This window comes from Tinamus guttatus, unplaced genomic scaffold (genome assembly GCF_059628265.1).
Source record: "Tinamus guttatus ecotype Peru unplaced genomic scaffold, ASM5962826v1 Tinamus_guttatus_pri_ptg000532l, whole genome shotgun sequence".
Classification (NCBI taxonomy): Eukaryota; Metazoa; Chordata; class Aves; order Tinamiformes; family Tinamidae; genus Tinamus; species Tinamus guttatus.
This window is the reverse complement of record NW_028289066.1, coordinates 234,673-259,120: the sequence shown is the minus strand read 5'-3', so window position 1 is coordinate 259,120 and position 24,448 is coordinate 234,673. Positions and strand designations below refer to the sequence as shown.

At 44.8% G+C, this 24,448-nt stretch overlaps 1 protein-coding gene across 1 annotated transcript in view; it reads left to right on the top strand.

Annotated features, from left to right (window-relative positions):
- LOC148592714 (uncharacterized) overlaps nt 1-23,697 on the top strand; it is a 41,687-nt gene extending 17,990 nt beyond the window's left edge. Inside the window, exon 11 of the mRNA XM_088534052.1 lies at nt 23,331-23,697. Within this exon, the coding sequence (XP_088390178.1) occupies nt 23,331-23,697 (367 nt within the window). The remainder of the gene's footprint in view (nt 1-23,330) is intronic.
- The last annotated feature ends 751 nt before the right edge of the window (nt 23,698-24,448 follow it).

Here is a 24,448-nt window from a genome sequence, read left to right as displayed (position 1 = left end):
ACTAATAGGACTGCACCATAAGAAACTTGGTAGCATGCTAAGAAAAAAAAATTTTAAAAAGAACAGTTACTGAAAATGCCTATATCCTCTTTTCTCTGTCATCCTTAAGCCTTTCAACTAAACACTTTGCCTAATGAAACAAAACAAAAATTTAACAACTGTGCCATTCGGATTGGAGATAACATTTTGCAGAGGCTTCTCTCAGTATTCTTGTGGCTACAGTTGACAAAATTAAATGGTTTTCCTAATTCTAACAATTCTCCCAAAAGAGGAAAAATGACTTGCAGCATGTCAGATAGGTCACAATGCAGCCTGCATGCTGCAAATTATCAGAAAGCCATTATTCATTCTCCTGCTCTGTTAATCTGTACGCAAGGGTGTCTCTTCCAGCTAATATTAATGTTTCCATCTGCCAGTGATGACGTTATCAATCAGTTTCATTTGTATACTTTTCTCTGTTTTTGTATGTTCCTAACACAGGGTCATATCTCTCTTGGAAAATCCATTGTCTCTATAAGAAAAAAACCTTTTCAACAAAGATTTGAATTGTTTACTATGTTAAAAAGTAGCCAATATGTTATTGGCAATGTATAAAGCCTTTGGCCTACCCCAACACACCTGATGAGCTCCAAATGAGCTTTGAAAAAAACCACTTCCAAATGTGTGTGACAACGAAGTGATCTGTGTGAGTGCCTATGGATACTAGTAGAGCAACTTTTGCAGCTACTGCCTGTTGTTTTGTGCATTATCACATTTCCTACCTACAAAATCGGTAGGGTGATGACTGTTGTGCCCTCCCTTTCTACCCGACCAATAACTCCCAACTATTGTGTTTACGGTGCTAAAGTTTAGGTACCGAAGTGCTAAATACAAGAACAGCCTTGTGCTCATCCAAGGGCCTCCTGGAGCCTTTGGTAGCTCCATGCTGGTGGATTCCGTGGGCTTTGGTCAGTGACCTGTGCGCTTCAGCTCCATGGTGGCCATACGAAGGACGGGGGGAGGCCTGGCCACGCAGGTCCCACAGAGGTTCCTGGGGACACAGGTAACGCGTTCACGGTGCGTTCCGACCTCCCTGCGTGCGGTTGCTCTTCCCTTTCATCTCGCCCCAGCCGCGGTGGTGGCTGACGTGTGTCCCTGACGCCTGGGCCCCGGTGCCGGCAGCCCTCCTGGCGGCCTCCCAGGGCAGGTCTCCGCTCTCCTGCTTTGCCCCTCTGCTTTCGCTGGGGACCTCGAGGGCCAAGAACCTTCCTCCTGCTCCTGCACGAGGCTCAGAAGCGGCTCCCCCGCGTGACAGCGGCGCTTCCCCCACGGGGGAGCCGCGTGCTGCAGGTAACGAGCTTGCCCGCCGTTCATACTCGGCAGCAACGGGCCCTGAACGGCGAGAAGCGCCTCGTAACGCGCCCGGACAGTGCCGAGCACCGGCAGCAGCGCCGCCGCCGCCGCCGTTTCACGTCGTCCTCGCAGGCCGCGGCCGCGACCACCGCCTGCCATTGGCCGCCGCCGTCACGTGGCTCCGCCGCCGGGCTGTGGGCGAGCCCGGAGCGGGTAGCGGCCCGGCCGGGCTCGGCCCGGCCTCGCGGCGGCCGCTACGCGGTCGGACCCGGCCCCGCGGGCCCGGGCAGCGCGGCTGTCGCCTCGAGGCCGCGCGTCGCTGCTCTCTGGACCCCGGCGCAGGCGCCCCGGCGGGGCGGGCGGCCGGGCTCTGCTCTCCCCTTTCCCTTCCCCCGGCAGGAGCTCCGGGCAGCGGCGGAACCTGATCTCCCACATGGAGCAGGACGAGGAGCGGTGGCTCCGCCGGCTCCAGGCGCCCCTGAGCAGCGCCCGTGCAGGTAAGGGCCCCCCGCGCCGTCCGAACCGGGTCTTCTGCGGCTTCGGGCACTCCCGAGCCAGCCGCGGTGTGGGGTATTTCATAACCCACTGTGTGTTTTATTGCTGTCTGCATCTGCGGGTGTTTTAGCATCCAGCCTAACTTACATTGAGGAATTCTGCAGCTGGCAGCGCTTTGTGAGGAACCACATCCTCTGCTTTGAAGCTGCCTTCTACTGGTTCGCTGGATGCCCGTGGTTCTTGTTTTGGAATAAACAGCGCAGGGCAGATGGCTGCCCACCCTCTGCAGGACATGCGTGTTCTTACAGAGCTCTGATATCTCCCATCAGATGAACCTTTCTTGGGCGGAACACCCCGTTAAATCATTTCTCATACAGAGGCTGCTCCAAACCTGGGCATCCATGTTACCTTTCTGTACCTTTTCCAGTACTATTAATTATTCCAGCACATCATTTCAGTCCCATGTCATTGCTCCAAGCCATTTTTAGCTCTACTGTTCGGCTGAAGTTCAGTAGGGAGCTGTTATCTCCCAGCTGCCTGCATTGAGCCAGGGGAATCTGCACTCCCCGGTTAGCAGGAACCACGTGTGCCTTCCACTGCTGCCCCTGCGCTCACGTCACCGCCACTCTTGGGGAACTGGAGCTTCTTGTGCCCAGAAGGTGACATCGCAGGCCCTAAGTGAGTGGCTGCAAACTCCAATAGCTGGGACCGGTCGCAGCTGCTCTTCAAATGCAAAGATGATGGATCAGGGACTGGCTGGCCATCTCAGACACAGACCACTTCCCTAATGGGACAAAAAAGTGAGTTTTAGTAACAAAAGTCTTGTAGATCAGCTCCTACGCAGGGAATCTGATATCCTGCCTCTGATCAGCTGCATAATTTTGGGAAAGCTCCTTCCTCTCTCTAAGCCTGTTACTGTGGCAGCGTCTTCCAAATACTCTTGGGTGCAAATAGCAAATGGAGGCTTTTGTAGCAACGATGACCTTGTTGCATTGCAGCAATGGTCAGAAGCATAGAAATGTGCTGTGAAATAGATACAGGTTTACCAGTATGAACATCTACAGATACTAGCAGATACTGTTAAATCTCTTTGCTTTGGAGTCTGTTTATATAATAATACTACAATACAGCTGGTTGTTTTTAAGTGCAGATTTTAAAAAGGCTGCAAGGTATTCACATGGATCAGCAAGGTTCAAGGTGGTTGTCGTATAGAAGTTGAACACAAGTTGTAAATGATTCAGATGATGAAAAAACAGATTCCTGTGCGTGTTATGCATTTCACATTTTTGAGGGATCCTCCTCTTTTAAGTGTCAGTGTTTTTCATTGGACAATTCAGTGCGATTCGCCACCTAACCCAGTAACATCTATCCCAGAGAACTTGGCCTTTGGGGCTCAGTACTAGCAAGTGCTATGCTGGAAGGTGAGGAATGTGATCTGACATTTCTAGAAAGCTAAGGTTTAACCTTATGTGTTAGTTTTTAAGGGCTGTATATAAGGGTTTTGTCTCTTGCTTAGTCCCTGCCTTGCTTTGTCTATTTGGAAACACAGATGAGAATATGAAGGCAAAAGTAAGATTGTTTGGAATAATTTAGCTCTCTCCCTATACTATGTTTCCTGTGTCTCTAACATTTAGTTTGGGTTTTTATTTTAAGTAGTTGGTGCTCAAGAATGGCATTTATAGTACTGTGCAGCAAAATATTACTGTGACTTGGCTTAGTAGTAATTGTGGAACCGATGCAATGTCTCAGTGCCTCCTAACTGGAGTATTTTCGGTATATTTGTGCAATATTTGCTTGCAAGTTCTTGCAGGATTTTCTTAAGAGCATTTCTAATTCCCATGAAGTGTAGCAACTTAAGAAAGAAGTTGAATAAACCAGCAGAAGTGTTGAAAGACACAAAAACAAAGGAGTTTTTCATGTCAGTTTTTGCAAGCTTCAAACCTTTAGACCTTTAGCCACAACTAACTCAATTGCTTTTGAACACAGTCTGAAATTAAAATGCAGCGTGTGATCTGAGCCCAAACTAAATGCTGTGGAAAGGCAACATCCGTCTTCCTTGTCAACTCCAGGTAGCAGAAAGCACAAATGAAAGGTAATGCTCTGTCGCTTGACCGATGGGCTCTGTGAAAGCCTGAGCGATGGAGCTGTCCACCTTCCAGCTTCATTGCAAGCAGGAAGGGGCTTGTTAAATCCCTGGAGCAGGAGGATTTAATGGACTTTAGCAGCAGCTTTGTGGCCCGCAAATGACCACTGCGGGTTTTAACCACAGAGCTGAAAAAGCAAATATTTGATGCTCGCAAGCAGAGGCTCTGTCTTTATCTCCTCAACATGTATGTGTTTCTAGCATTGGATGTTTCAAAGACCTTAATTCTTAATAGAAGCGCCCCTCCCTGCTGTAAGTTTTCGTGCTTTGGCGCTGTTTTTGCCCGAGAGCGGGTGAGCGGTGTACCCAGCGGATCGGTGTTTTAGGGTTTTACTCCATATTTGAGCGTTTTTTTTTTTTTTTATTTTCCCGCGCTCGGGGCGGGCCACCCTCAGGGGGCGCCGTTGGCGAGCGGCGGCCGTTGGGCCCGGCTCGCAGGGCGGGGCCCGTCACCACGGCAACCGCTGTGGCGTCAGGAAGTCTGTGTTGCGCCTGCGTCGCTCGGCTCGGACGCGCCTGCGCGCACCGCCCGAGCAGCGGCAAGCGCGGGCCGTTGGCGCGCGGTGCATGCGCTTCGCTGCGGTCCTTCCCGGTGTTGTGGCGGGGTGCGAGGAGCGGAGGGAGCCGCGGCTGCGGCGGAGAGGTCAGCGGCGGGCCGGGGGCGGCGAGGACCGGGCGGGAGCGGCGGTACCGGCGCCCCCCGATCCCCTCCGCGGGCCGCGGCTCTGTGCTTAATTCTCAGTTGTATTTTTCATTTTGAAACACCCGCTGCATAGATTCCTGATTTGTATGTTACTGTGTTTGCATACAAGCCATGAAAATTTGCACTGAGCAACCGTTACTTTTTATTTTTATGATTACTTCCCCTTTATCCTTCCATAGGAGGTATAATGTGAAGTTTTTCTGTTTTCAATAAGATGCTCTGTAAAATAGGAGGTTAGTTTCTATAACACTTAAAAAACAGGGGCAGTTTTTGTCATGTAAGTACCGATTTAAAATTAATTTCTGCAACGTGATAAAAATTTTACTAGATATAAAATGTTTTGCCTTATGTACGAGGTACTAGTGAGGGGGGTTGCTTTAAAGGAAACATGAACATGATGCACTGACGGGTTATGAGGGAACATAAGTGGGTAGTGTCTGGTAGACAATGATGCTGGTCATTGCTAAGGTTGCTTCTTAAAATCTGTTTTTTTTTTTTTTAGCCGTTATTTTTTGCTTGTTAATTTGTCATTGCTTGTATTTCCCTATCTGTTTCAGTTACCCTTGTCTGGCATAGGAAGACTGACAGAGACTAGAGCAGAAAGGTTACTACCTGATTTGGAATTTGTCTTCTACACTTATATTTGTACTCTGCTCACTGAGTAACTCCTGTTCTCTCTCCTCGGTATTATATATTATATTGGCACTTCCACAAAGCCAGAGAACCTGCACTGTGCAGCTCTTGCATTATGTCTCAGTAGGAGAGAGTATGCCATAGAGTTGTGGTTCTGGGTTCAAGCAAGTTATTAGGAAACAAGATGGAAAAAGAAAGGGCAGACTATTCATGGTATCATGAGTCCCAACTTTCTGCTCAAAATAGGGTCAGCTCTCGAATTGCGTTGTGTTGTTCAGGACTTTATCTAGCCTGATCTATTCTGACTTCCAAAGAGCTGCGTTGGGGGGGTTTGTTGTTTGTTTGTTTGTTTGTTTTCTGCAGGAGCAGTGCTGTTCACTGCTGGGAGCAGTGCTGGGCTGAGCAGATCCTGAGTAATATTTGAATTCACACACATATTTAAGTACACAGGTACTTGTGGAAGTGGCTAAACTTAGCACCATTAGAGCATGTGCTGTCACCTTCTCCCACCCTCTGAAGCTTGGAACTTGAGCAAAAAGAGGAATTAGTAAAAATACACTAAAATCTAACCCTTTCCTCCCAATTTCTAGGTTCCATCTTCAAGAACCATCTAGGTTCTTGCTGCTCTGTGCTATTTTGACTATATACATCAAAAGGTTCAGTTGGGCTGTAGACCGAACATCTAAGTGGATAGGTAAGTGCTGCTGTTTATTTTATTTGACCAGCTTGTGTGATTTGTAGAGTCCTAAAATCTTACAAAATTAATCGAATTCTATATTGAAATAAATAATTTTGCAAAACTGTTACTTGACAAGCTCTACAAGATGGTGCCAAAGGGGCTTTAAGGTACATCAATAACAGCATGATCAGATGTATTTAGAGGATCCTGGTCTGTGCCTACGCCTCACTACACGTCTGTAGATGGAGGAGTAAGATAGATTAATCCTTAGGTTTGCATTGCTTATGCATCTCACCTGATCTGCCTGGGGCATTCAGTATTAATTGCAAACAAAAGTTTAACATCAGAAAGTCACCGTAAATAATATGACATGTGTACGCATATGTCTGTGAGAGTTATTTAAAGCCATGGAGGATGTGAGATTCTCTGTGTGCCTCCTCCTACTTAGGGGAAAAAAAAAAAAAAAAAGGTCAATTTGTAGTGATAACTACTCCAAGATTCTGTCTGAAAAAAATAAATTTATGAACTGGTTACAGAAAATGTCAATTTCTCTCTCAGGAAATGATCTAAGACTCACAGCAAAGTCCTCTGCAGGTTTGGGAGGTTGAATTTAAAATAAATTAATCCATTAACATCTGTAATTGCTTATAGGAAAGGCTGACCTGTGAAAATGTTTAACCAGCATTCCTTAGCCTTGCATGGCTGCAGCCAAGCCATTTGAGAAAACAATCCTGCTTGTGTTCTTCCTGCATTTTGAGTCTTTTGGTGCCCAGAGCTTTATTGGAGAAACTGAACCACAGCTGCTGCCATTCCAAATGAAACACTCTGTTTAAGTTTTGAAAGAAATGGATTTGGGAGTCAATATAAAAGCTCCATTAAAATAGCCAGAACCGTAGTGAACATATGGCTAGGAAGAAGAGGACAATCAAAATGTCTAAGAATAGAAATCTAGTTCTAGTGTTGCTCAGGGATTGATGGCATTTCCATATGGATGTTATTGTACCTATTGCTGTTCCAAGAAATCACTAGCTAGCACTGTTATTCTTACTGTAGAAAAAGTTTAAGAAACTTAGTTAAATCAGTTTTTTTTTAATTAGTTTAAGAAGCTAATTTAAACCAGCTAAGAAAGAGACAATACTTTTATCTGGTGTATGTGACAACAGTTTATGAGACATGGTCAGTGTCTACTGAGTAGCCAAAGGAGGAGGTAAGAACACAGAGGTGAAAGAAGGGTGGGCACATTTGTTAGATGTGCTCTCTCATCTGTCCGAGAAACTCTTCTGCAAGGCCAAGCACTGCTAAGCCTTACTCTGTGAGCTGCTTTTCAGCATGGGGACAGGCTCTCTTCTTTAAATATGCTGTGTCACAAAATGAAATTTTGCACTCCGAGTGACAGTCTTTCCTCCCCACCTTATGGGAGTGAATACATTCATTTTTGCTGTGTTATGTAAATGTAGATATGGATGCATATACAAGTGGGACATCTCAAATTCTGAGCTCCAGGCAGGATTCTGACCTCAAAGGAGAGGTCAGCATGCTTTTGAATGTGGCCTGTGTCTGTCTGTGCTGAAAGTACAGTATTAGTGTTTTGGGTCAATATGTGCTATTATACTTATGTGCTGCAATATTTTATATGAGAATCTCTTCTCCTTCAAAGAAGAGTCTTCAAAGAATGTCCTCTTTCAAATTGGTACCAGAGGCCTGTTTCACACTGCATCTGCGTATACCATCTTACATATCCACCTTTTAGAGGTTTTTCCATTAAAGGGCTTCAGTAAATCTTTCTGAAGCCCTCTAGCGTACCATGAAGATCCTACACGTGCTTTGGGCAGATTGAAATGCTTCACTTCCATTCCAAAATCCTCTGAACAAGAAAGTCATCACTGTGCTGAGTGAAAATAAGCAGGGTCCTTGGAGAATGTGCTGCACTAAATGATGTAATATATTCTATGCAGATGAATTAATCACAGAGGAAAGTCCACCGTTGGAACAGTGGAGAAGTGCTGGCGTCTGAAGAATGAAGGCGGCGAGCCAGAGAAGACGCAGCCCTGACTGTTCCTGAGATCTTTCCCTGTAGCGCTGCTAGGCAGCATTACTGCAGCCTGCAGCACCATGGATGAAGAGGACAATGAATTTAAAGTAGTGTAAGCAAAAATTGTCGGTAGGGCAAAGAAGAAAGCTGAGGATACTGAGGAGAAAGCTGAGGATACTGAGGAGAAAGCTGAGGATACTGAGGCAACAAAGAAGGTTCAGAAATGGGCAAAGACCACTACAACAGGCAGATCTGTTCCTGGGAGCCAAATAGATCATTGCTCTCCAGTAGTGAAGGGGAAAGATTTGCCACAAAATTTGGGTTCTAAGGTGCCGACAGGGATGCGTGAAGAAGACGACGATGCTGTGGCCTGCAGTAGTGGTGGGACGTCACAAGAAGACAGGAGAAGCGCTTTCCCTGACAGCCAGCTGCGCACAGTGACCAGTTACTCTACCAAGAGGAATCTGACAGGTGCGTGCACTGAAATCTTTCAGACAGAAAATAGGCTAGTACTGAAAAGACTCAGTTCAGTAGAGCTCTTTAGAAGTCTGGAGGAGGTATGCAGTTCTTCAGTAAGGTGAAACCTAAGTGCTGAGTGATATATGAGGGAGTCATTACCTTTTTTTTTGCGACTTCAGAATGTAAAACATCCCTCAAATCATCAAGAAGCAAGTTTAGATTATATCAAAGTGTTTTTTCACAGTGTGTTATTGTATTGAATGTTGAATTATGTTGCCATTGACTGTCACCAAGGCCAAAAAAATAAATTAAGAAAGGTTCTGGGTTAATTGATGAAGGATTGGTCTTTCAGTGATGACTAAATATGATGACCAGAAGGCAGTCACCAGTGCATGAAATCCTTAAGCTGACAGCTAAGGTCAACCAGGAGAAGGATTATTTTGTACTTGTTCTGCCTGATACCCTTTCGTAATTATCTACTAGTGACTGCACTCAGAAACTGGGCTGGTGAGATCTTTGGTCTGATCTCACAGGTTGCCTCAAAGCAGAGCGGAGATACACTGAGCTGTTAGCCTGCTGCTCGTTACCACCCCTCCTTAGGAACACCTGTTGCTTGGTTCTGAGCCTGAAAGTCCGAAGCATGGATAGGGCTTGAAGATCAGAGTAGAAACATGTTCATTTTTTTTTGACTATCTCAGGTTGCTGTTTTGGGAAGCTTCCCAAGAGCTCCCTGGGCAGCTCAGTTACCTGTTTAATTCTGACTGGGAAACTGTGCTTTGTCCCCTTCAGTGAATGCTCCGAGTGACTGTTCCCAGACTACACTATCCTTCCGTCCTTCACAACCAGAGACCTGCTCTTCAGACACCTTGAAGACACCACTGCTGCCTGGGTCGAAGGTGCGGGCAGCAAAGCTGGCGGTGGAGGGAATGCAGCACTTCAAGAGAGTGGCACCTGAGCAGCTAAACATAGCCTGGGCGATAGCTTGCCAAAGGCTGCAGCTAGCAGGAATTCCTCTGATGAAAGCGAGGAAGAGAACCCGGAAAAAGGTACGTTTCTGCTGTTATTTAGCTCCTGTGTGTGCATGGAGAGTGCTGAGGGCTGCTTAGGGTGATTGCATGAGCAGCAGTCTGGATTCCTGGGCTTTGTTCACAGCTGGACAGGTGGCTTGTGTGATGCTGAATAAATCGCTCCACATGTCTGAGAACTTGCTTTCTCTATTGATAAATGTGTATTGATCTCTATACTTTTCTCCTAGATCTTTTGTGAGGCTGAAATTTGATTTTATGTTAAGTTCTGGAGAGAGAATTTACTTTCTGGAAACAGGTTGAGATTCTAAGAGCATCAGTAAATCCAGTCGTTCTTCTCAGGGGCAATATTGTGTAGCTCATATAAATATGACCTTAGTTACTCCGTGTCTTCTGTAAATCTCTGAGCACTTACAAAATAGGATGTTCTATGCAGATGAATTGAATCCGTAGCAATTTGAATTCATAGCACTTTTTTTGGTGTTTTGGTGCTTTAAAAGTCAAGGCCCCTTTAAAAGTCAAGGCCCTGCTGGTTCTCTATGGACATGAGAATTTCCTGTGTTTAATATGTAATGTTTAAGACCCCATGTTCTCCCAGAAACTTCATCTAAAACATAACTCTCCTTTTGGTTCTGATACATAATGTGCGATGAACCAATTGCCACCTTCCACTCCTGGGGTAGTGCTCTCCTGTACTGTTTGTGCATTCCCTTGTGAGAAATGAGATGTGAAGATGCAACAGGAAGATTGCAGGGGTTTTTTAAGTTAATAAAATAATCATGACAAATATAACAGTTTCATGCCTTTCACTACAAGATGTTTAACTCTATCATCTCTCCCTTCTGTGCCAGTTACCCACGATCTTCCATCCACAAAGGACGATGGTGCTTTGGCTTTTGCCCTTCAGCAGAAGATCAAGGAGGAAGTCCCGGAAAGCCTAGAGGAGAAGGGCTTGTTTTTTTGTCAGATCTGCCAGAAGGATCTTTCAGCCATGAACACAACACGACGGGGGCAGCACGTTAATAGGTGAAGCACTAGCATGAAAGGCCAGTGTGGCTTTCAGCAGCAGTGCCTTAGAGAAGATGTAATTGCAGACTAGGTAGCAAAGCTACCCGTTAGTGTCCATTTCAAAATCAGCCCATTTCAACACCATTTATTCAATTAAATAATGATTTCCTAAGAACATTTGGTATGTCAGCTGTTTGCAAATCTGAGCTATTCGCTGAAGGAAAGATGTGATACTGTTTTGCAAGATGAATAAATACATAGACTATGCACTATATACTTTTGTAAAACTATGCACTATATACCTTTGTAAATACTATATATATGCACTATAGACCTTTGCTTTCCACAGGTAATGAGAGTGGAAGGCTAAGGGAAGGATCCTTGTGTTTTCTTTTGTCAGAATGGTGTGGGCTTAAATTGATGCCAGCACTCTATAACAGTTTCCTTAGTGGTAAATATCAAATACTGTTAAAATATTACATACAGCTAGCTCTTTATAAATGAAAAGTCTGTGCTTCTCTGTAAAGAAAGTATTGTAAACAGCTTGCTTAAGTAGTTGGAGTTGCTCAATTACAGCATTTCAGGAGGCAAGGTTCAAAAAGAGCATTTTATTTTATTTTGTTTTGTTTTATTTCCATCATCCTCCAGGTGTCTGGATGAGATGGAGGCAGCAGAGATCTCCTCCTCCAGCAAACCAGCAATCCCTGATTGTCTCGTCTGTGGCAAACATTTCCAAACTTCCGAGAGCCAAACTACTCACTTGAAACGCTGTGCTGTGAAGATGGCTGTTCCTCCTAAAATGCTGCTTCAGGCACTGCAGGTGTCTCAGTTTGGAGTTGCCTCTCCTAAGTATCCCAGGTAAGATTTTGGTGAAAATCTTGCTTTCCTTCAAAAGTGATCAGGTGGTGGATGACTATGAGTCAGCAGACAGGAGCAAAATGGGAAGTAAATAATCTTACACTAATTTGTCAGAAATATTTATGCTCTGAGAGGTAATTATGTAATAAAGCTGAATAGCGTGGTTGAGCTTATTAAGCAGAACATGCTATATGAGCATACAGTCTCTTCGGAGTATCTGTGTTTCCAAGGCCTCAGCTTTTCGGCTCGTTGCTGTCCTGGATACATGGGCCTTATCCACAGAGTCAAGGAGGAAACATACAGGCTGTTTTGAATTGTGCTGGGTGCAGAGATGTATCTGCTCTTTGGGATTTGAGCACCATGTTCAGAGTATAGCGAGTGGTGCCTGCCTGAAATGTATCCAAAGGACTTTTAAGTCTTATTGTGCTGAGGAAGGGCCATTGCTTGTTTACTGTAGAAGTGTAAGATTGGCAGAACGGTTTTGGTGATGGTGTTCTTGACTTCAACCTGATTTTTGCCCTTTGATACAAAGTTTAGGTTTGAGGTAGCAGATGGTTAAGGCCATTCCTGCCCTTGCAAAAAAAAAAAAAAAAAAAAAAAAAAAGGCAGTTTGTCAGTGCTGCAGTCTTATTTTGGAAAGGTAAACATAAGATTTTCTCCAAATTGCTGTGAATTCCACGCATGATAAGAAATCCTTTTCTTTCCTCCACAGAAAAAAGTACTGTTGATGCTTTCTTATTATTCTGGATATGGGAATCTCTCTGAGGAAGTGGGGCAGCTGGTCTGAAGTGCTCAGGGTTTCTTGTCTCTGATCCAGTTATGTTAGGTTAACTTGGGCTTTCTGCTGCATTCTTACGTTTCAGCAATCAACCAAACATATCAAAGCGCAAAGCGTTCTCCGGAGATGACTCAAAGGAAATGAAAAAGAGGATCAAAATGGAACCTCAGGATGAAGATCTGCAGGTTGCTATGGCAATGTCACGCTCTCTCTTGGAGCAAGAAAAGCGTGAACAAGCAGCAGTAGCTGCAAATATGAAACCCGTGGCTGCCTTGCCAATCAAATGGAAGCCTGGATCAGGTATGTGTCACCGTGAGTGTCTCAGGCTGTACTATTGGAGGAGTGATGTAACAGCCTGCTCTTCACTACCAACTTTTCTGTTGGGCATAGGGGATGACAAGCACACTTCTGTTTCATTTAAGTTGTCCGAGATGGAGTAATGCAAAGTATCCACATACAGATAGCCAAGGGAGGCTGCAGGATGTTTCACTGAAATCCATTCTGAGTCTTATATTTATTTCACTGGTTGATTGTTTCAAAACTATAGAATGTTTTTAAGATGAGTTGTTTTTTTAATAAATCCCAAAGGGAAAACATGAAAAGACCATTGTTATTTTTTTTGCAGTGCATTTTTCTTATTCCCTGTCCCATACCCTTGATTATGCAACTTTTTCATCCTTCTCTCCTTGCTCTGCTTTCTTTCTGAGGTATATGTGCATACAACTACACACGTTGAACCTGTGGTTTGCTATTTAAATGCACAAAAATGGTCAGAAAAGAAGCCAGTTGCCCTGGGGGAAGGTTGAGTTCTGCACATAGGAGACACTTTGCTCTTCGTGGCTCTCCTCAATCTCTTCCTGCTGATAACCACTGCCAATTATATTGGGAATTAGGAAGTCAAAGGCAGTAAAGAAACAGACCTGAGAAACAGACCTGACAAATGATAGCTGTGCAGGATTCATATGTGCTGTGGTTTGACATGAGTGACCATCACCAGTGATCAAGACGCACCAAAAGCAGTCCTTCATGGCTTTGGAGTCTTTTTTCTTCTCTCTCTCTCTCTCTTTTTTGAGTGAAGCGCTGCTAACTCGCCAAAAGCACTGTACGCTCACTGTTCAAAGGGTCTGGAAGGTAGCCTGCACATAGGTATCAGTTGCTTTCATAGTGATCTGATTTGACAGCTCAGCCCAGCAGGACCATGTGTGCACGAATAAGTCTTCCCTGAAGGTTTGTTTCTCTGGCAGAAGTAACGGGAGGCTTGGGACTTATTGCAGAAGTCTTGTGTTCTGCTGTAGTTGCATTTTGATCATTGCCAACTGCAACACTTGAAAAAGCTGGCAGGTTCAGTTCCTCTGCTTATGTGTTCAGCTGTTCATTTATTTGGGTTTCTTTTGCTTTTCTTTTTAAAGAGAAAAGAACACGTAAAAGAGGCCCAACTACTCCTCCACCGTTACTGCTGCGGGATCCAGAGACAGCCCGCAAAAGGACTGAAGAGCGAGCCGCCATGGTGCTTACACAAGAGATGGAATTCCCTTCCACTCCTCGGCTTCCCACCAGCAGGATTTTGGAGGATGGATCTGAGAAAACAGACTGGCTCATGCCATCGCCCAGAAACAAGGACTGCCCTTTATGGAACAGCAGTGCTCTAACAGGGCCCTGCGACCCTGAATCATTCTACACTGCTGAACCGACCCCTCCAATCGTACCTTGCATAACTGTGCAGGTGGGATGCTCTTTTCTCCTTCCTCTGGTATTTGTGTGCCACAGTTTACTTGCTCTGTAGCCCTTCTCTTTTCTGCCATGTAAGTGAGTCACCCCATGCTCTGCATGCTCTCTGCTCCTGCACAACTGTCCCCTGGTCTCACACAAGTAGGTTTGGTGATCTTGAACTTTCGCTTCTCCCTTTTGGACAGGAGGCTGAGGCTTGTGTTGCCGTGCTGTTCTTTGGGCTTTTGGAAGACAAAACAAATGGGAGCAGAGCACTGAGTGAGAGGGCTTGAGCCTCTTCATTTTGCCACTAGCTTAGCTATTTTTACAGTAGCCTGACTCTTGTGTTCCTTCTTGATACTTTTCTCTGACTGATTATAATGAGAGCCTTTCTCTTTCTTTACTCATGTTTTGTATCAAGGCAGCAAGGAACAGTGTGGAAAGTTCACACTGAAGATGGATGCTTGTGTGTTACACTGAGGAGGGGGTGGGCACTCCTAGGGTTGTAAAGTGAAGCGTTTGCATTTCAGGCTTTCCCCATGTATCCCACTGCCTGAAGCTGCATGCAGGACTGTGATCCAGTTTTAAACCGGGCAGTCTCACTCTGTTATTATCCAGATGTCTTGCCTCTCGTTTTTCTGTAGTTTTATAAATGCTGCCTACAGAAACAGACAGGACCTTTTAGTCTGTCGCCTTATAGCACTATCTTCTTGGAGAGCAAGTATGTATCTGGGGATCGCTCAAAGTATTTTATTAATATTTATTAAGATATTTTGAAAGTATGAACTAGAGATCAATTCAGAGACTGTACTCTGAGCTCTGCAAATACATACAAAATTATTTTATTGATGTCTTTTTTTTCTCTCCTTTGATCAGAATTATAAGTCAGAGACTTCTCTGCCATCAGTGGGATCTGATCAACCAGAAGTATCTCAGCAACTTCAGCCTGATCTCAGTCCTCATTATCCTGCTTCTCCAGAGACTGGAGAAAAAGCTGCTGATGAAGCCGACTCGGGCTCTGAACGGGCTGGACAGATTTCGTCTCAGGGCGAGAAGGTTCACGTTCAGACTCTGCAGCAACTGGTTGAGTTGGCCATGGAAGCACAAACTCAGTGGAGGCTTGAGCTTAACGACGCTCAGGAAGTAGAGCAGCCAAGTAAGTTCTGGCAGCCTCATGAGCCTCCTCTCTGGTGTCATCAGCTATGAGGAGCCACGTTTAGCCATACTGAACTTGGAGAGCAGTGCAGCAGCCGCAAGATGATATTGTTGATCCAGGGGGTGATATTTGGGGGCATTGTTCTGTAGTAGGCTTTAGGTACAATCAAGTTGACATTTCTGAAATGATTCATAGATCCCAATATTTAAGAAGAGCTCCTCTTAGACAGCAGCTTCTAAATTTTATTTTAAAAATCCTTTAAAGGTGTCAGATGCATTTCTGCCAGCCGGGGGCCCAGACACGGCCAATCGTGAGGCAAAAATATATCCCCAAAATATATGCTCTTTTCTGCCTAGTGGCTTTTGCCGACAGCACTGTCTTACGAGGTTTCACCAGGAGAAGACCTGGTGAAAGAAGAGCGTTAAGAGATGATGTTGTGTTGGTACATGGATACACAGTCCCTGAAGTTGGTCTGTACAGGCTGAAAAAAGTCCACCACCTAGAATTCCTTCAAGAGCAGCTCTAACTTCCCTGGTTACAGTGGTGTGCATTGCACAACGGCACATTCCAAGACCAATGGTAGCCTTAAAATTGTCCAACCATTTAGCATAATATATGCACTGTGTGTCTCCTGTTCACTCATCAGTGAAGACTATGGTTGCTAAATCTAATGTCTCTCTGCTTTGTACTTGACTTGGGTAAAATTCCCTCAATTCTCCTATTAAGCTGCAGCAAATGGCTGCTGGTCATATGCCAAGAAAACCAAATGCATCTGATAAAGCCAAGAGGGGGAGGCTGAACCGTTCAGCTCAGAAATGTCAGCCTGGGACAGGAGTCTCTTGGGGAGTTCTCATGGCAAGGAAGAAATGGCAGTTAAGAGTTGCCACTTCATTCTGTCTTACAAGAAGGTTGTACATGACTTGAGATGTGCCTTTTCTTCTTTGAGGAAAAGAATTGACTTCCAGTGATTCTTCACTAAGTGGCTTTGCCCTTCTACCCATAGAGAAGAGATTTCCGAGAAGCAACGATATAAATGTAAGGACAAATGTTATTTTTCCCCTTTTTTGTATTGTTTATTTGCACTGTATTTTTGTATTGTTTATTTGTTAAAAAAAAAAAAAGCCTCTCCTATTTGATTAATTTCCAGAAGTATGGAGTATTTCCCATTCATTTTCACAGAAACAGAGATGTTTAAGCATTACAGTCACTCACAGGAATCATCCTAGGCAAAGCTGAAGTCCAAATACGTGATGTTTCATTGATGCCCACAGGCAGGCTTGTGGGTGTTTCAGAGTGTTTGTCCTACTTAATTTAAAATAACAGGTAACATAAAGCAAATTTGTGCATAATTTACACAAAGAGAACCAGGTTAAATATTGAGGCTGTAGTGCATAGAGTATTTGGGGGTAGTTACTAGGGATGTATCTGCTCAGCACTTAGGTAGTACTCTGCTTTGATGCCCAGCCTAGATGACACAGGCCACACTTCCTGGAGACCAGGAGAGACAGAACTGTCTGGGGTTTCATCCAGGCTCATGTACGCACCCATTTTGCATGGTTCTGACCAGAACTTTGTCAATGCCTCTCCTCTTATCTTCCTTTCCAGTCTTTCTTTTGCACAGAGAATGGTGCAGCCAGAATATTTCTGTTCTTACTTAATTTCCCCATTTTCGAGTCATAATTTTAGTGTCAGCAGGAAGGCTGTTCTGGGCTTCCTGCCTGGAAAGCAGTGCCTGCCTTCTCGGGGTACCGTCTTGCAGGTGTCCTACCTGCCAAGAAAAAGAGAGCAAGAAACACCTAACAGGTTTCCAGACTGAGCTTCCTGTCTTGCCCTTGGAGAGCAGTCCATGACGTGCAGAGTCTCCTCTAGCCCACCTGTGAAGCCTGGAAGAAATGGCCCAGCGTGTGCTGCCGTTTCCATGCTAACCGGTATTGGCTCCTTGCAAACACACTGAAGCAAGTAGAGAGGCTGAGTTCCCACTGAACCAACCTAGAAACCTGCTAATAAAATAAAGAGCTCTGCTGTTTCTGGTGGAACTACCTCTCATGGAGTTGGATAAAACTTGCCTTTCTTCCAGTCTGCGCTAGGTTCAGAAAGTACAAGGTCAACAATTAGTGTCTCAGGTAAAGCTGCTTTCTACTTACAGTCAGGCAGCCTCCCTCAACCATGGGCTGCAGGTATTTCACGCTTCTCTGAAGCACTGGCCACCTCCAGAAGCAACACTGCTACCTAGGGAGTCTGAGTCTTTAGAAGATTGCCTTGTATGGGTTTGTAGTAGGGGTAGTGCCAGACATTAAACTAGTCACAGATCGCTTGGGCAACCAGCCTTCCCCAAACTTTCAGTAAAGGAGTCTAAAATTATAAGAGTAAATACTTAAAAGTAAATAAATAAAGGAATTTTCAAAGGAGATTTCAGTAACAAGTGCACAAGTTCCTTTGGACTAGATACCTGCATTTCTTTTATTCCGTGTTGCCCCCTTGTTGCAGAGGGCTTCTTCCCAGGTGTCATTGCTAGACCAAAACAGTGAACAAGAGAAGAAAGGCTCATTACCTTGCCCCTGGGTCATCCTCATTCCTCTTGCTCTATGCAATTGTTATGAACTGAGTTCAGTTCCATCAAGGTGGGAATTACAGCTTTCAAAAACATGGTGGAAGACAGCAGAGCAGGAGGCCAACTGCAGGCAGTGGCTCTGCCACATCAGGAAATGATGTGGTAAAGATCCGAGGATGATGATGTGCTGTAATGCAAAAGGCTGTTCCACAAGTAGAGTGGAAGACAGCATGTGACTGCCTCTTCACAGCTGCTAAGCTTTGAAGAGAGGAGAAGGAGGGAAACAAAGCCAGAGATGTGTGTTGGACTAGGTTGCTTACGTCTCTTATGGAAGACCTTGCACTGATAAGGATTCTGTTAGTCCTGAGAAGGCAAAGGCAGCCATACCCACGCTGGGACCCAGAGTACAGCAGTGCTGACAAACTGGGCTGTTGCCTCCTTATCTGCCAGGAAAATGCCTTACAGCTGTAACAACTTCTGTCTTTGTGTCCCTTCTATGTTCTAGTCCTCTTTCAGGATGCTGGCAGAAGATTACAATATCATGGTTAACAACGCCTACTTGAGTGATATCCAGTTTCAAGTGGACTCTGGAGAAATCCTTTATGCCCATATGTTTGTGCTGTATGCACGCTGTCCACGGGCTGTTCAGCTGGTAAGTACTGCTGTTAGACTCTTCTCTTCCCCTCGAGTAAAGCCCCTTTGCAGTAACAGGAGTTTGACCGTCTATTCCAGACTGATCACAACAAATGAGTTAGTGATGCCGTACAGTAAGCACAGAGTATTTGGAGATCCAGTGGCAAGTCACTCTGGACCTGCTGATTATGGAGTAGACAGTATTTACAAGCTGTGCTTGTAACTAACCCAGACAGAGGTCTGTCACTCCCACAGGTGCTATGGAGGTAGCTGCATTGACCTGTGCCTTTGGCAAGGCCAGTGAAGTAATTTCTGTGTTTCCAGAAGCATTTTGGTTCATACAGTTTCCAGCCTGCTCCTGTGCAATTTCCTGCAAAGGCAATGAAAGGTAGTGGGCTGAAGACAGGAACTTGCCTTCTGACAGAGCTGCCACCAAACCATACCAACTTCTTGACAAAGTTTTGTCATTCTTTCTGGAATCAGTAGAATTCGTTTTGTCCTCATGCATGATTACAGCAGTTTCAACTCAAGGTGCTTAGGACCATTTATGAGGGGTCCTTGAAAGCTTCACGGTATCTCTGGTCATTTTAGCTTCCCTCTGAGGCACCAAATCCTGGCCATAGGAACAGACTTTGACACACAAAAAAAAAAAAAATTAGTGGCCTGATAGAGAGCAGATACTGCTGGTGTTGTTCCTTTATGAGGAAGTGGACCTTGTTTGCTTTCCTTTTACCGCACAGGTTTACGACGAAGGGATATATGTGAAGGTGAAGGACGATGACGACGAGCAGACGCGCCGGGTGCTGCTGAGCGATGTGACAAAAGAGGCAGTCCTCGCATTCCTGCGATATCTTTACACTGCTTATACTGACATCCCTGCTAGAATTGTGCCCCAGCTGAGGGCTTTGGCTACCAGGTTTGTATCATATGAGTGTGCTTTGGGTCACCTCATGCTTTCAGCCACATGGACTTTAACCTGATACCTTCTGTTGTGGTTTCAGTGGCTTTCACAAAACTCATTTCACTTGAGATGCAAGTACCTCTGCTTCCATCTTAAGTGAAATATGAACACACGAGCATCTTATCCTCATTTTTTCATGAATCTTTCTTCAGGTTACATCTGCTTGAGATTTTCTATTTTTGGTTTATGACTAGAACACTTTTGCCAAGTTTTGTCTCATGATCTTTAATGACAGCTGATGGTGGCAATGGTGATGAGTGTAATTCTCAAAGCATTGCCCTAGTGACACACTTAATCTGAATGAGACTTGCAGAATGTGGATGCAGGGAATGCTAATTTGTTATGTCAGTCATGATCCTAGACATGTGTTAGATAATGAACTTGAAACAGCAGCAGATGAAACACATTCTATCGGATCAAAATCACTTAGTTCTGGAAATGTAGGTGTCCTCCTTTTAAAGTAATTCTGAAAAAGACCAGGAAAAAAAATCTGCTCTTTTATGTTGATAGTCAGTTAAACTCATACCTAATCAAGGAGAACTGATTATCCTCTGTAGTGGCAGCGATGCATTGTTTGGAATGGGGGAAATAAGTGTGAAACCTGAGAAGATTATGGTGACACGGAGTGAAAACCTGAAATTGTTATTGACTTTATTAATGTTGAAACTGCATGTCTAATTTGGCACAACAGTTTCACAAATTAAATTTAACTTTCTTTACAAGACTCACTAGATTGATCAGGCAACTATAACATTTTGGAATTTTGAATGAATTTTGAGGGAGATAAACATTAACATTTCTGTTACATTCTTGCAGGTTTGATTTAAGGGAACTTGTGCTCAAGTGTAAGGACTGCGCTGAAGAGAGCCAGGCATCTTCTGGAGTGGATCCAGAAGATGATCTCCTCTCTGCGAGAGACGATGAAGATAATGATAACAGAGCTGAGAACTTCAAAGAGCTCCTGAACTCAGTGTGGGTGGGTGAAGATGAGGAAGAAGAAGCTGTGCTAAACCCTGCATGCCAGAAGGAAGACGACAACGGGGTGGGTGAACAGGAGCCGGAGGAAATATATGAGTTTGCTGCAACTCAAAGAAAAATGGTTCAAGACAAACTGGAGATGAGTGAAGGCACAGATTACAACATCTGTAGTGATACTGAGGTAGCCCAAGGTGCGAACCAGCAGACTAAGAAAAAAGAGGCAAAAAGGTCCGTATCTGCCTTGATAAGCAATGACTTCAAACATCTGAGGGAAGACAATGATGTGGAAACATCCAAATGTGACTTGTCTGAAGAAGACAAAATGCAGAATACAAGTGGATGCAAAAATGTGAATGCCACAAGCATCAATTTTGAGTCTTGTCAGTTTGAACCTCAGATGTGGGTTAGGAGATGGGAAAGTGGGAAAGATTTCAAGTTGTCTCAGGCTTCACATAATATGGGAGGAGACGACCGCTTGGAAGAACAACAATTCACCAACTGTTCACTGCACAATGATACTGATAGGCGTGAAAATTATAAATGCTTATTTTCCAAAAATCAGATAGAATACAGTGAGCCTTCTCCAATGAAAGAAGTTATCAAAGAGTCAGGAAAGGCTGTTAGCGAAAAACATGTTGATGTTAATGATTTGCTTCCTTACTCCAAGTCACAAAAAGACCTCTCTCCACACAGGGATGGTTTTTTTGGCAGTCCTCCTCTCAAATCTTCTATGTCTTTTTATCCTGCTGTTGGTTCTTCACCTATGTCTTCAGAATCGGATAGGAAATTTCCCAGAGAAGCAAAAACACCAGAGAGAAATCAAAAACCATTCCTGTCTCGCAAAATAGCTTTCCAGAAAGCCAATGAGCAGGACATTACATCAGGAAATCGGAACATAGAGAGCACAATTTCTCCAAAAGAGCTTTCCTGCACTGATTTCAACAAGCATAAATATGCTTCAGTTTTGTTCAGTTTTGTCATAAAAACTCCAGATGTTGCAGTCCAGAACAGAAAAGAGGCTGATATTATTGTTTCATCTTCTGATGATGAAATGGAGCTAGAACAAGAGAGGAAGTTACCAGAGTCTGGCTCTCCTGAAAGTTTCCTGAAGCCCAGATTCTGGGAAGTTTCGGATAGTGAAGAGGAGGAATTCCCACAGATGCTTTTTTTAACTGAGAAGGTGTCAGCTTCAGCAGATGCCTGTCCGACAGACCTTGCAAAGACTCCCGGTGAGAGCTTGTATCTGTACAGGGTTCACTGAAGTAGGTTAAATTGTTGTCATTTTAGGTGATCATCCTGTTTGTTGTTCACCTGCTATATTGAGAGGGTGTTTTGGCCTTCTCATCCAAAGCAGTCAGGGCCAGGCTCAAGAAGGTACAGTCAGCTTCTGATGTGGGGGAGTGCAACTAAATACGTGGGATAGTTGGAGCGTAGCCATTTGTGATCCATTCATGCTGCTGCTTTGACAGTGATCGTATGCATTGTAGAAATGATGAGACATTACCTGGGAGGGGAAAAAAAATCAAACAGCCTTCACTTTGCATGCTAGGGAATGATTATTCCTTGCAGTAATGGGTCTTGTTTTTCATGCATTCATCACTGATGTATGTGCTAACAATTACACGAAGACATCGGGTAAGCTTTGCTTCCAGTGGTAGAAGTATAGAGGTTGGCTGGAAGTAGGTGCCTCTCCTGCCCACGGGTAGGCTCTCTGCATATTTTCCTGCAAAGCTCTTCTGATTTGCCTTTACTTTGACTTGCCCTGCCCTTGTGTTTGCTGATTGTAGGCTCTTCCAACAGATTTTTGTGTGTCCAGCACTGGTCCCAACTGGAGGACACAGTGAGCGGTTTCAGGACGCACACAAGACTAAGGGCCAAGCTGCTCTTTGCCACCAGATTGCACTTAGTGGTGTCAGGAGCTGGGCCTTATCTGCTTGAATGTCTGATGACACAGAGAACACTAGCCTCTGGGGTCATACCCTTCTGGGGTCAGCTGCTTACTAGGACAGTTCCTTCCATCTAAGCTCTAAGAACAGTAATTTATCCCTTAATATTTATTAGATATATTACTAATTATACTATCGTAAGTAATTAGTTTAACAAGCAGGATTTAGAACATGACCTGAGACTGACTGTGCTTCACAGTATCGGGAAATCAGTATCACTAAATCAGTATCTACTTCAGGCCCCCAGAACCTTGACTTGTTCGGTTTCTTCTGCATCAAGTCTCTCCTATGCAATTTTCTTCCTTGGGAAAGAACCACTTCACAGAATTCAGTAAACATATATTTTTAATTACCTTGCAGCTGTTCTATCAAAGCCTCCAGTGGGCTTTTTTATTCAGACCTAACATATGGCTCAATTTGTTTTCTGATTTAAAGACAATAAAAAACAAATATCCTAGACCCAAGGAAGACGAAAGTGTTGATCTGTTCGGTATAAAGGTATTTAGTAGAGCAGCTTGCAGACAAGTAGTTCTTCTTAAACAGTTACTATATAACATTAAAATATCTGCCACCAGGAGGGGAAGATATCATCCCTCCTATATCCTTCTGTACTAATTCTGATGACAATTTCATTCTGTTGCAGAACCTGCCTGTCAAGAGAAGGACAAGTCTCCTGAGAAGGACAAGTCTCCTGAGACTCCTATGACACCAATGCCAGCTTACTCCCTTATGAAGACCCCAGAACTGAAGAGGGAGTTGAGCAGGTTAGCACTGCTTCTACAAGTATATCTAGAAAAAAAAAAAAAAAAGTACAAGTACATCTCTTTATGAGCAGAAAAAATACATGGAAGTTCCATCTCCATATGAGGAAGAACTTCTTTACTGTTCGGGTGTCACAGCCCTGGAACAGGCTGCCCAGAGAGGTTGTGGAGTCTCCTCCCCTGGAGATCTTCCAAACCCGCCTGGATGTCACCCTGTGCCACATGTTCTAGGTGTCCCTGCTGGAGCAGGGGGGTTGGACTAGATGATTTCGAGAGGTCCCTTCCAACCCCAACCAATCTGTGATTCTGTGAGAAACCTGCTGGTAGGTGGTGTGAAAGGCAGCTACTGTGCTAAAGGGGAAAACTTGATGGTTTTCCAATGTCATGCTCTTCCAGCTGGCCACTGAGCTTCCTGGCCTGGTCACATTGCTGAGCTATAGCAGTGGAAGGCGCAGCATTATCTTAGGCTTAAGTCCTACCTTTCTCTTTCAGATTTGGAGTTCGTCCTTTCCCAAAACGCCAGATGGTGTTAAAGTTGAAGGCCATATTCCAGGATACTCACCAGGACGTGGATACGGATGTGGATACTGACACAGAGGATGATATCCCATCCTCCCAGCTTCCCCCACAGAGGCCTCCAGCCAAGCGCCGTAGGCAGCTGAAGACTAACGGGCATGCTGGTGGGAAACGTGCCAAAATCTCCAACTGTAGACAGACACCAACTGTATCTCCAGAGAGGAGCTCTCTGGCAGCTGATAAGGAGGAGCTGATGCTCTCATCATCTCGGGAATCTTCATATTCTCGGGAATCTTCATCCTCGCTGGATGGCAGTGACGTCTCTACTGGTATACAGAGGTAGGGGAACAAAATACTAACAAAGGAGTCTACTGTGCAGCACAGAGATGAGCTGGGAAAATGGGAAATATAAGTGTCAATGCAGAATACAGGGGATCTGTACTGTAGGCAGCTTCCCTGAGCTTTTGTCACTTGAAGTAAGTTCTTCTGTTGTGCGTTTCAGTCTAATTGCTAGTGAGCTATTCTGAGAGCACAGAAATGCTCACGGGTGAAACTGCACATGGGCAGAGCTCAAAGCTGGCACTGCAAGGAGCCTCGCAGGGTGGAGTGAGAGCCTGCAAGAGGAGCAGGGAGCGCTGCTCGGTGAGCACTGCGTGTGGTGCTGCACAGAGCAAGTGTGTCAGCAGTAGTGCAGCAGGAGCAAGGAATGCCGGGCAGCACCGGCACAGCTCGATGTGCAGGTTTGCAGAACACGTGGCGTGTTCTGCCTCCCTCCCTTTGGCAATTGCTGGTGTCGGAGATCCTACACAGGGCATTGCAAGGGTTGGCAGCCAGGGACTTGGGCATCTCTGAGTGTGCCCTTGATGACCAGTTGTTTCCTTGATTGTTTTTTGCACTTTTTCTCACTTTTAGTTCTTGTAGCAATATATCCGAGGATGAGGAAGAGGAGCTCCCAGCTTCTCAGACAGCAGCCCAGGAAGCAGATACACTGGACGCAGTGGGAAACTGCATCATTTCAAATTCAGTCCTGTACCACAAGGTCCTCTCTTACGAGCCAATTGAGCTGGCTGCACTGCACCGAGAGCTGAAAGCAA